General features: G+C 42.9%; 1 protein-coding gene across 5 annotated transcripts in view; it reads left to right on the top strand.

Moving 5' to 3' along the window:
- Positions 1-2,412: 2,412 nt before the first annotated feature.
- LEPR (leptin receptor) overlaps positions 2,413-11,685 on the top strand; it is a 48,399-nt gene continuing 39,126 nt past the window's right edge. For 4 of the 5 annotated variants that reach the window (XM_064454880.1, XM_064454878.1, XM_064454882.1 and 1 more), the window contains exons 1-2: positions 2,567-2,748; positions 8,151-8,209. In XM_064454880.1, coding sequence (XP_064310950.1) covers positions 8,170-8,209 — 40 coding nt within the window. In that variant the 5' untranslated portion in view covers positions 2,567-2,748; positions 8,151-8,169. Of the gene's footprint in view, positions 2,514-2,566; positions 2,749-8,150; positions 8,210-11,685 lie in introns of those variants that run through there. The other variant, XM_064454879.1, reaches the window with a different exon arrangement.

Here is an 11,685-nt window from a genome sequence, read left to right as displayed (position 1 = left end):
TTACTAAACCCTCACTTAAACTGTTTCTTTCTTGTACTGTTATTCCCATTAGATTTTTCCAGAAATGAGTCTTTTATTAGCCAAGATTCAGATTTTAATAACAGGCCTAAATGTTTCTGTGGCAGGTTTATAACCAACTGATTTAGTGCCAGTATTGTCCTTTGCTTTAAAAAGTTCGTATTTCCTTCTCCTGGGGTTTACTCCCCAACTTCACCCAACACACAGTGTCTTGTATGTTTTAGAAATCAGATGATATCACACCCTGTATTTTTTTTCTTAACTCTTATTGTACTACTAAACAGATTGGATTAAAATACCAGTGCCTGGGTCTTGCCATTTCATGTGCTAATTATTCATAACTCTGTTTTCATGTATTAAACTCCTTGTGTTCTCCCTACTGTGGCTATAGAAATTTTAGTTTCCTTGCCCCTTGTTATCCTTCCTGCTCCTAATACTACTGTCAACATTGTTATCTCTATGGCAAACTGAGGAGATTCTGTATCTAACAAAGGGTTACAGCAAATCTGTAATCTCTACTTTTGCAGATTGTTTTAAGGGTGTTATCTCTAATCTATAACTTAATCTCTGCTATTGCTATTTGGTTTAGTATTTTTTCCAAGTCTCCTTTGGTTGGGTTTCTTGCCATATCTTTAGTGACACCTGACATGGGCTACTGTTAGAGACAAGGTGCTCTTGGTGCGTATTCTACTCTGGGCCTGATCCAAACTGGAAATTCATGCATGTAACTGGGCCCATAGTGTATAACCGTGGATTCGGAAAAAGAACAAACATACCAAAAAAGTGGCATTTTTTATCTTCACGTAGTAACTGAACTTCCAGCTTCCCTGTGAAGGTAGCTTCTCAGCTACATATGGTGTAGCTTTTTGGAAAAGTACAGATTGCTATGGTGTAGTCGTTGTTTACCTGGTCTTCATTAATTTCATACTTGAAAAACTAATTTTAACAATTCAAGGTCAGGATTTAAGCTTAGTTCCAGTTACTAATTTTCACTGTCAATTTCTTTGGTATGGCTCAGGAGTTTTAAGTTAAACAAAATCTTTGCGATAACAATCCACATATAGCTGCTATTAAAACGTCATTAGCTATAGGAAAGTAGTATAGTAAAGAAGAGATTAAAATAGTCTCTCTGCATCCAGATTGTTCAAAGAAATGTTAATTTTTAAAATACTGGGAAATAATTATCTGTCTTTCAACTGAATGGTTCGTAACAGTTACAAACCTAGTGCTTTTTTTTTAAACACATTATCTTTGACAATTTTATGGTGCAGGAATGAGTTCCAGCTGGAAATCTGGGTGTTTTGAAGAAATAGCTCCATTGTTTGATATTGTAATTCTAAACAGAAAATAATTTTTCTAGATTTTTTCCTGGAGAGTCAATTCAGATTATGTTTCAGAACAAATTTCTTTGGACTAGCGAGTCCTCTGTGGGCAGTGGATGTTAGTCCTGCTGAACTGCAGCATATGCCCGCAGGAGTTTCAGTGAGCGGAGTTGCACATAGGGTAAGAAGGAACCTGGGATCATCTCCACGTGATAGTTCCATCCCAGCGCATGCAAAGGTAATGATCCATGTTTTGTATTTGCAAATGCACGTGAGTGCCTGGACTGGTAAATCGGCCACAAACCCTTATCTGTGACATGAAAAGAGGATCAGACTTCTCTACACATCATCCAGTGTGTAAAAACACTGAGACTTTCCCTAAGGATTCTCTTTGTTTAAGAAAGAAGAAAAGAAAAAGCATGTAACAGGGTAGCCTTCTCGCAAGGATATGTAAGCGACTTCAGTACTCTGCATGTATTTACTTAGAACTCCATGTCCGATTTTGTGTACATAACCAACACAGCTTAAATGCAGATGATAAAGCTATCTTGCTTTTCAGTAGCTTTAGAAAAATCAGAAAATACAGGATAATGAGTTAGTTTCAAAATAAAGCTCTGATTTTTGTCCTTAAACAGTCTTCGAACAATTAGCATTTTAAAAAGTCAATCAAAATAAAAATTCAAATCATACTTAATACCACAGGGGAAGTCACCACCGCAGTGAAGATGATGGCAATCCCTTCAGTATTTTGCCCAACCTGACATACCGTCTCGTATGAACAAGTTTTTTAAATAAGAGGTGGGGCGGCTCCGGCCCGGGGTTGCCCCCGCGGGGGCAGCGGCGCCGGGTCGGGGGCTCACCTGCTCGGCGCCGCCAGGCCCCGCCCGCCCGCCTCGCTGCCCGTGAGCCGTCTGAAGGCTTAAGCTTTACCTTCTTCGGTGGCGTGCTATTTGTAAGGAATTAAATTAAAATACTCTGGGGGAAGCACCGCCCCGTCCCTGCGCCGCGCTGCGAGGGGGCCTGGGCCGCGCGCCCCGAGCCCCCGCCCCGCCATCCCGTGTGTGAGGGGAGGCCGAGGCAGGCCCCGGCGCCAGCCCCGGGGGGCCGTGTGGGGGGTAGCCGGCGCCTCGCCGCCGCTGGCGAGCCGGCACGGAGGGACGGGCGGCGGGCGGGGTGAGGCGGGGCGGGGCGGGGCGGGGCGGGGCGGCGGGAGGCAGGCAGGCACCGTCCGGCGGCGGGCGGGCGCTGGCGGGGCCGCTGCGGGGAGGGCCGCTGGGTGCCGCGGGCGGCGGCGGGGCCCTCCGCTCCCCGGCCGGGGCTTCGCAGCGGGCGGAGGCGCCCGGCGAGGGGTGACCGCCGCCGCGTAACTTCGGCTGCCGGTTAAGGCTCCGGGAGTGAAGCGAAGTAGGTCGGTGAATTTACGGTTTGTTCCGCTTGTTTCTTTAGCTCAGGTTTCTTGCGGCTTTCCCCGCGCGAACAGCGGCGGGGCTGGGGGCCCTGCCCGCTTCCCTCCCTGCCGGGAGGCTCGGCGGGGCGCTTCCCCCCGCCCGTGGGGCGGCCGGCGGGGCCGTGGGCTGCCCGCGGGGGGAGGCGCCCCTCCGGCCGGCTCCTTCCCGCCCGGCGGGGGGACGCGGGGCGCAAAGCGGCGGCCTTGTGCCGGGACGCGCACCGCGGCCGGGGCGGCAGGCGGGGCTGTTCCCCCGCCGAGCAGCGCCCGAAAGGACCGGGCGGCTTTGGAGGTTGGCACGGTGCATCCAGATCGGACCTTTTTTTAATTTTTATTTTTTCCTGAGGCTCAGCATCTGAAGAAAAAAAAAAAAAATCTCCATGAATGTGGGTTGTGAGTTGCTGATGCTGCAGAAACCGTTATAGTCCGCTCTGATAAGAGAGCGCTTTGGGAATTTAATGTTAATTAGTGACACAGCATTTATAAACAGCGTTCATAATGAAAACGCTGAGAACCCTTAACTGCCAGGTGTGGATGTAATATGAAGGAGCTTTAAGTGCCAGGTAGTTAAAGGAGCTCTGCTCACAGCTGCTTGTTAGGAAGCAACAATCCGTATTAATCAGTGAAGAACAATGACAGTTTTCTCTATTGCTGACTTAAAATCAGGAATGTTTATGAAACGTATCTCAAATTGTGTGTCATGAGCATGCACAAACTTCGGTACTGCGCTCAGCGCTGTGGTAGCGGAGATGCACGAACAAATGCAACTGCTGTGCTGCTGGGTCCCCCACCTTCCATCTGCGGTGGGCTGGTGAAGGGAACCTGCGAGCAGCGTCGGTGTTTGTGAAATGAGGGGGTAGTTTCAGTACAATCAAGAGAAATTGTACAATCTGGAGAAACTCTCTAAGTTTGGGTCGTTTTGCTGTTGAGTTTCAGAAGAGAGGCTCCACCAGCAGACTTGGAGACTGTTTCTGTAGCTGTGCTTTTGCCCAGCAGTCGTGCATGAGTGAGACAGCTGTGCTGCAAGTTCTACTGTACTTAGCGCGTGGGGAGACATGCAACTTGGGTTGCCTTGGTTAAAGCTTTAGTATTAGAAAGCAAAATTATTCAATGCAAGTCATATTTATTGCTATTTTCTATATTCCATTTACTCTGAAGTCTTTATTAACAATATTTACTAATATACTAAATGACAATCAAATGCAGTGAAATTCCATGCCCAGGAGGGCTGACCGAAAACCAGGTCTTGCCAAAACCAACAGCACTAGAAAGCCCTCAGCACCCTTAAACAGCAGGCCAGAAGATGCTGTGTGTAGGCATTATTACTAAAATATTTTTATGCTTTATGGAGATCTCTTAAATATTGAAAAACAGCCATCATGGTGGAGTGCTTGCAAAACTCAGGGACAGATTGTGTGCTTGCAGTATTATGTTCCTGTTTCCCATTAACTAGCAGCTGCTATTGGTTATTTTTGGTTTGTTTTTTTTGGTTTGTTTTTTTTTGGGGGGGGGGGGGGAATAAGAGAAAAAAGGAACTGCAGACCCTATGTGTGTGATACATTACTGGAGGAAAAATAGGAGATCCTTGCAACTGAGTTTCTATAAATTTCTGTTGGCTTTGAAATTGCTCATTAGAAACCACTAATAACTAATGTTGCAACATTGCTCATCTGGTCCCTTTGTCCCTATAAAAGTAATTGAAAAATTTACAGTTGAGTTTAGTGGTGTCGGGCTTGTGCTACTCCGCTGTGTCCAGGATGGCTTGTAGAGACGTGGCACTCTTAGTCACCAGTGCCACCCTCTGTTCGCTGATGTTCAAACTGGACGGGTAGACCTGCGTCATACTGTAGTCCTCTTTCCATGTCAACCCTTTTTTTGTAGTTCAGAAAGGAGACAGGCAGAAATGTAAGCTGTCAAGACAGGAAACTGAAAAGAAAAGGCAGCTCCAGAAGGAAAAGGAAAATTGCAGTACATTTTCCGTGCCCAGTGAGCAGGTGTCTGTGGACCACCAGCCATGCTTGCTTCAGGCTGTGCTGAACATGTTTCTCGTACTGATATGCCAGTGGATTGTATGACTTCTCAGCCAGCCTGTAGGGGAAGAAAAAAAAAAAATTCTTACTTTCATTGTTGTCCTTGCTTGTCTGATCTGCTGTGTTTTGTTTTAAATTGGATGTTTTTGTAATGAGAGGGACTCTCCTTACTGAGGTTTTTTGTACAGTGGTTAGCATGGAGAGGAACATACTATTTACCTATGAAATTGGAAAATTTCTTACATGCAGCAGCAACAATGTTGGTGGTTTCAGAACATCAAATATGAAGATAGATGCGTTAAAATGGGCCTGATTCCTTCCATTTGTATGGATACTTAACCAGCCATGGATAAAACCATTTGTCCGTGCTGTGTTAACTTACTCCCTCTGGGACAGAGCTATAGTTACAATTTTAAATAATTCTCCTTTATTATCTTCCTGTTCCCTGTAACCATTCTTGCAAAACTTGTATTCTTTCTTACAGTGAAGTTAGGAATGCTGGTAAATTCAATATTCTCACTAGAAAAGATATTGGATAGTCCCATCTGGTCCAGTAGTACGTTTTTGTCCTGGGAGTTATCTGTGGATATCAGTTTTTACCCAATTCCTGTGTAAAGGTTACATGAGCAATACTGAACTTCGAACAGAAAAGGAGCTAATGCTAGTGGCATATAGTTCCCATTGCTTTTTGATCATGTACAGCACTATTTTTTGTTCATGAATATTGTTGGAACCAGGGTTGAAAAATAACACCTTGTAAAAATCAGCCTAGATCGATGCAATAGAAGTGGGTAAAGAAGATGTCTCAAACTGCCCTGAGCTGTATTTTTGCCTTCTGGTCTGAATATTTTTAATTATGGTAAAATTAGTGCTGATATCAGAATCTCTTTGCTCTATCTGGACATTTATATTGGCAGAAGGAAGGGAAAATGCCTTTATCTTTCACAGACTGCATAATTATAACTTGCCTTCTATGAGCTCTATGTGGTTCTGGGGATCTGCAGTCACTTTCTTTTCAGTCTGCTGTAGGTATTGCATGGATGAAACTAACACAGCAGCTGCTGTTAACACCGTTAACTATTTGTCTTCTTACTTCCAGGAGCAAATGAGAGATGGTGTTTCACATGTTTCTTTGAAATAGTACAATGAAATGTATATAGTTACCAAAATAGTGGTTCTTTCTTTCAAACATCTAGGAGCAATAGGGCTAAGATACCTGAGAGACAGCTTTTACTTCTTGCAGTGCCTGTGGTGGGAGGGCAAAAGATGGATCATAACTTTATGGATTATTTAGAGCTCTTGATGGTGGACATTTTTTACTTGTTTCAAAAGTAAGAGCTTTACAGCATTTGCAATAGCATCCATAACATATTGATGACTTTATAATCCTTTGAAATGTATGGCTGATTTTCTTGTACAACATAGGGAGGTGATGTCTGCCAGTTTCCTACTGAGAAGTGGTTGTGCTATGAACAGCAAAGTTTTGTTGCACCTTTGAAAGTGGAACATGGGCTGTTTTTCATTAAACCATATGTTTAATAGTATGAATAGTATATGTTTATGTCAAGTCAATTATTTTAAGCGGTTTGTTTTTTGTGGTTTTTTTTTTTTCTTTCAGTCCGAAACTCGGAAAGAAACTAGATAACTTCTATCATAGGTTTTTGGAAATAATCCCAGCCTGTATCTTTGTGAAATTACAGACTTAATAGACAGTTGTAGCTAGATAATTCCTCTGGCCTTCATGGCTCACCTATTAGGAAATAGACTAATGGAAGAGGTACAGGTAAGGTTGGCCTTCTAACAGCTATGCTGAGAGGCACATTTTCCTCTGAAGTAGGGATTGTGAAGCACTGCCTTTGAAGCTTTGAGCTTTCCTCTTTAATTGCTCAAAATGTAGCTTAAAAGGTACTCTGATTATAACCTGGGTGAATGGGGGGAAAAGTGGATGGGTCTGACTCATCTTGCAGACCAAAATGAAGATGGTCTGTGCTGAAGAAATGGCTTGTCTCCGGCTCCAGCCCGAGCTAAATTTGCAAGGGCCTTCCTTGTAGAAGAGCTTGCAGGGAGACAAGAATACTGAAATATTGTAACTTCACTGGGCAGTTGTCTGTTGCTTCAGGTAGGCAGCTATGCCTATTGAATCACCTCTGCTTTAAGCCATGGTCAAGGCTTAAAGCAGTGTCATAGGTCACTGGATGATGATATCAAACTCTGGTGAGGACAAAAGGGCGAGGAGGGACAGCTGTGAGCAGAGGATGTCTTTCCTTATTGTAACCAAATGATTTGGTTTTATTAGCAGCCACTGGTTCCTCTGTGGGGCTGACCCTCCACTCTGCACTGGCTTGTTGAGGTGCTGCCCTGGGTGAGACAACAGGGATGTACTTGCACTGTGTATTGACAGGAGTGGAAAAACGAGGAATTGTTCTGTTTCTCTCCTTCTGGTCTCCTGTGTCCACATACACTTTCCTTCCAAGCTGCAGAGCCAACAGCCGTGTAGCCGCTATGGAGACTCTCCCACCGCAGTAGCCTGTAGGTATCATATAGTGTGTATGTATATATAGTACAGTACATGCAGCCCCAAACTGAAAAGCCAGTGGATTACATGGCATTGGCACCAGTTTTTTTGGCGACATAGATCTTCTCAAGGGAATTGTTCTCAGAAATATCTAAGGAATGAGAATACTTTGGAGGGACTCCCCAAATCTTATTTCTTGTCCCAGCATTCTCTGTCTGACTTAATATGTAAATTTTACAAATCATCTAGTTCGGGTTAACTACAAAGGCAACCAAACTCTATATGTTTTTCTCTGATATCCTCCGTTGAGCTTTTTTTAAAATATAAAAATACTTATATGTGGGTTTTAACAGAACTGATGTGACTATAGGATGAAAATCAAAAAGAGGAAAGTACCTCAAATGAAAGAAGAGTATTGAAATATTGTTATAAAGTGTAGTGAAGTCTTCGCTGTTAAAGTGGGTGCCCGAGTGCTTTTGTGTGTGCTGCACTTTGAAAATCGAGTATCTCTTGGGCATTTTGATTGTTCAGATTTGTAGTGCCTTTCAGATGACCAAACCCAGAAGGTGAATAATGATGAGCAAAAGCCTGGAGAAATGAGGTTCTATATAGTCCTAATGATGAAAGAAGAGCTGTAGTGATATTTAGTTGATATTCTAAGCAATGTTGGCTTTTTTCTCAACTGACATTCTGGTTTTGTCCTTCCTTTCGGCTTACAAAGGCGTAAGTATCAAATTAACTGAAGTGCAACAAAATGAAACCCTGATGAAATAATAGACATAATTATCAGCTCTCAGTTAATTTTCTATGTTTTTCAGATCAGCTCTACAAAACAAGATGTATTGGCGAATCTTTCTGACCATTTTTATGCTATTGGGTAAGTTACTAAAAAAGTAAGTCTCTTAGAAATTAGGTAGAATAAAGAGCAATCACAATTTCTGTTTTACAGTGGTGTTTCAAGTCATGCTACTGAATTAGTATTTTCTCACAACGTGCAACTACACAGGACCTGGTGTTATCATTGTGCGGAATTGATATGTTTACACTCTCAGGGTTGTGCCTATGTATCTTCTCCCAAAAAGCAGTGCAACTTACTTTTAAGATCATTAAACATCAGTAGAAAGTATGTGGTGAGTCAAGACACATTCAAATAAACACCCCAGTCAAAATTTGATAACATGGGCAATTTGTTTTGTTACCCTAATAGGTCAAAAGTGGAAGGAAAAATCTTGGTGCCATCAGAACTGTGAAGTTCCTGTTTAGTTCAGTGTAGCCAGGGTGTCACTTTGAGTTCGAGCTCTGGTTTTTTAGGTAGCTGACATTCCTGCTTTCGTGTGCACAGTGCTGCTAAAGGGTGCTCAATTAACTGTAAATGTTGAATATAATAAACTGATTTTCTAACTGGGAAGCATCTGTAACAATATTGGTATATGCCGTTCAGGGACAGCTGGGATTTGCTTTTCTTTATTTGATTAAAAAACGAATTATTTAAAGACTTTTGGTGATGATCCTTAGGGAGAAAGCAGATGCTGTAATCCAATGAAGCTAGTTTCAAAATTTGTGTCATCTTCACAAAAGATTAATAAATCATTAGATTTCAATATCTTTTCTGTATACACGCATAGACACCTTTCTGAATCTTTCTATATACATACCTTTATCCGCTCAGAATTGAGTATTGTGTTGTTGACAAATTCTTCTTTCAAATACCTTATGTAATCTGTAATCTAAACATACTGTGTACCTTTTAATTAGAAAACCTGGGTGCCTCAGGGAGTTTTCATTAGGCTTCAGGGCTGTTTGGCACTGTCTGGTAGCCTGTAATGACTGAAAGTCACTGTATCTATCAAGTAGCCATCTCTGTTTCCAAATAAACTAACAGCCATGGTTGGCATCATTGTAGCCCTGTTAACCCAGATGTGAAATAAGCTGCTGTTTGAGGGATAGAACTGTAAGTGATGGCCTCCTGTGTGTCTGTGTCATGGACTAACTATTACACCTGTAGCAGGAAAATATTCCTAATGCATGCTGCAGTTTATTAATGGGCATTTCAGAGCTGTAGCAATCCTATGGTAAATGTTCTGTATTGTAATGCGTTATAATTTTCTACCACTTCTGCAGAACTGGTAAGTAGCTGCACACATTTTGACTTTATAGGATTTAATTAATCCTGTGAGATTTTCTGGTGTGATATGCAAGGGAGGGAGTCTGCTTTTTAGAAAAATAGATGACTGGCAGAAATCTCTTCCCACCCTGCAACTGACTCTCCGAATTGAGTATTATGTTAGTTATCTGTCCTGCTTCACAGGCAGTCATGTCATTTAATCATTTGTCCTTTTTAAATCATGTATTATGGACTAAGAGTCTGTTCAGTCAACTGAATCCTTTGCATGGAGCCAGGAGGTCTAACGAAGCTGATATTTACAGAGGCACAAACTCTGTTAAATGAGGGAGGAGGAAGGAGCAGAACCCTTCATGAGTCTGGCAATACAAAGTCTGTGTAAAGGGAAAACGAAACACTTCAACGCGTTGCATAGTAATACAGTATCTGCTATAAAGGTAGCACACATGTATTTTTTTAAAGGCTTTCATTTTGTGTTTGCATATTATTTAGCTTGTGTGTGTGCTATTAATCAAACAGCACTAGAGGAAGTCTGTGGGTTTGTTGGTGGGTTTTTTGGCTATTGCAAGGCATAGAGCATGAATTAATTTCTATCTAATGAACAGCTTAAAATATTTATGCCCTTACTGAGCGAAAAGCTAAATGCAAAGTGCAGAAATGACCCACATGCCTTTCTGTAACTAGAGCTTGAATCTTTGAAATTCATGCAGTGTTTTACAGTAAGCTATTTCCAAAACTGACATGCTTATTCTCAAAATCATTGTTAGCGTAATTCAAGCTATGACTTACCAACAAGAGCTACAAATGTGGTCAAAGATATTTTATTTTGAAGAAACTGATTTAAAAGGTTCTTCTTTTCCTACATCTCATTTCCCAGATATTGCCCTGGGGTTGCGTAGTTCCATACAGTCATGTATTCTTGTAATACTGTTCTTTGGTATTTAACAGCTACAGTGTGACTATGTGCTATATTTACAAGGGGATTATTTTTTCTATGTAACGGAGATGTGTTGTAAGAGCTGGATTGTGAGTGTCCCAGCACTGCAGGGGGAGATAAGAGTTATACCTGTATAGTGTGTGAACTTAGGTTTAGGATTCACTGTATTTTGAATTAATATAAGCCTATTTTCCATAGAGAGATGCTTCCTCTTGAGTCTTGGTCTTCGACCTATTTCAAGAGGTTGAGAAAACAAATCATTGGTTGTAATGACCTTGGGGGAGAAGGCTGGCATCTGTCAGATGTGACACCAGTTCAGAGGGGGTGTTTTTAGTAATTTTGCTTCCAGCTCGGAAGGGAACAGCCCTTGGAAGTAGTCTGATTTTTATGTAATGAATTTATTTCTGTATAACATCATAAAATAATTAAGGTTGGAAAAGACCTCTAGGATCATCAAGTCCAACTGTCAACCCAACACTACCATGTCTCCTATACCATGTCCTGAAGTGCCGCGTCTACGTGTCTTTTAAATACCTCCAGGGATGGTGACTCCACCACCTCTCCAGGCAGCCTGTGCCAATGCCTGACCACTCTTTCAGTAAAGAAATTCTTCCTAATATCCAATCTAAACCTCCCCTGATGCAGCTTGAAGCCATTTCCTCTCATTCTATCACTAGTAACCTGGGAGAAGAGACCAACACCCACCTCACTACAGCCTCCTTTCAGGTAGTTGTAGAGAGCGATGAGGTCTCCCCTCAGCCTCCTCCTCTCCAGACTAAACACCACCAGTTCCCTCAACCTCTCCTCATAAGACCTGCTCTCCAGACCCTTCACCAGCTTCATTGCCTTTCTCTGGACACACTCCAGCGACTCAATGTCCCTCTTGTACTGAGAGGCCCAAAACTGAACACAGTATTCCAGGTGTGGCCTCACCAGTGCTGAGTACAGGGCCACTATCACCTCCCTACTCCTGCTCACCACACTATTCCTGAGGCAAGCCAGGATGCTGTTGGCCTTCTTGGCCACCTGGGCACACTGCTGGCCCATGTTCAGCCGGATGTCAGCCAACACCCCCTGGTTCCTCTCTGCCAGGCAGCTTTCCAGCCACTCTTCTCCAAGCCCGTATCATTGCATGGGGTTGTTGTGACCAAAGTGCAGGACCCAGCCCTTGGCCTTGTTGAATCTCATACAGTTGGCTCCAGCCCATTGATTGGCCTGTCCAGGTCCCTCTGCAGAGCCTTCCTACCCTCAAGCAGGTCAACACTCCCACCCAATTTGGTGTCATCTGCAAACT

Source organism: Phalacrocorax carbo, chromosome 6 (assembly GCF_963921805.1).
Source record: "Phalacrocorax carbo chromosome 6, bPhaCar2.1, whole genome shotgun sequence".
Lineage (NCBI taxonomy): Eukaryota > Metazoa > Chordata > Aves > Suliformes > Phalacrocoracidae > Phalacrocorax > Phalacrocorax carbo.
Note: the sequence above shows the minus strand (reverse complement) of the source record. Positions and strands in the feature narration are given on the sequence as shown.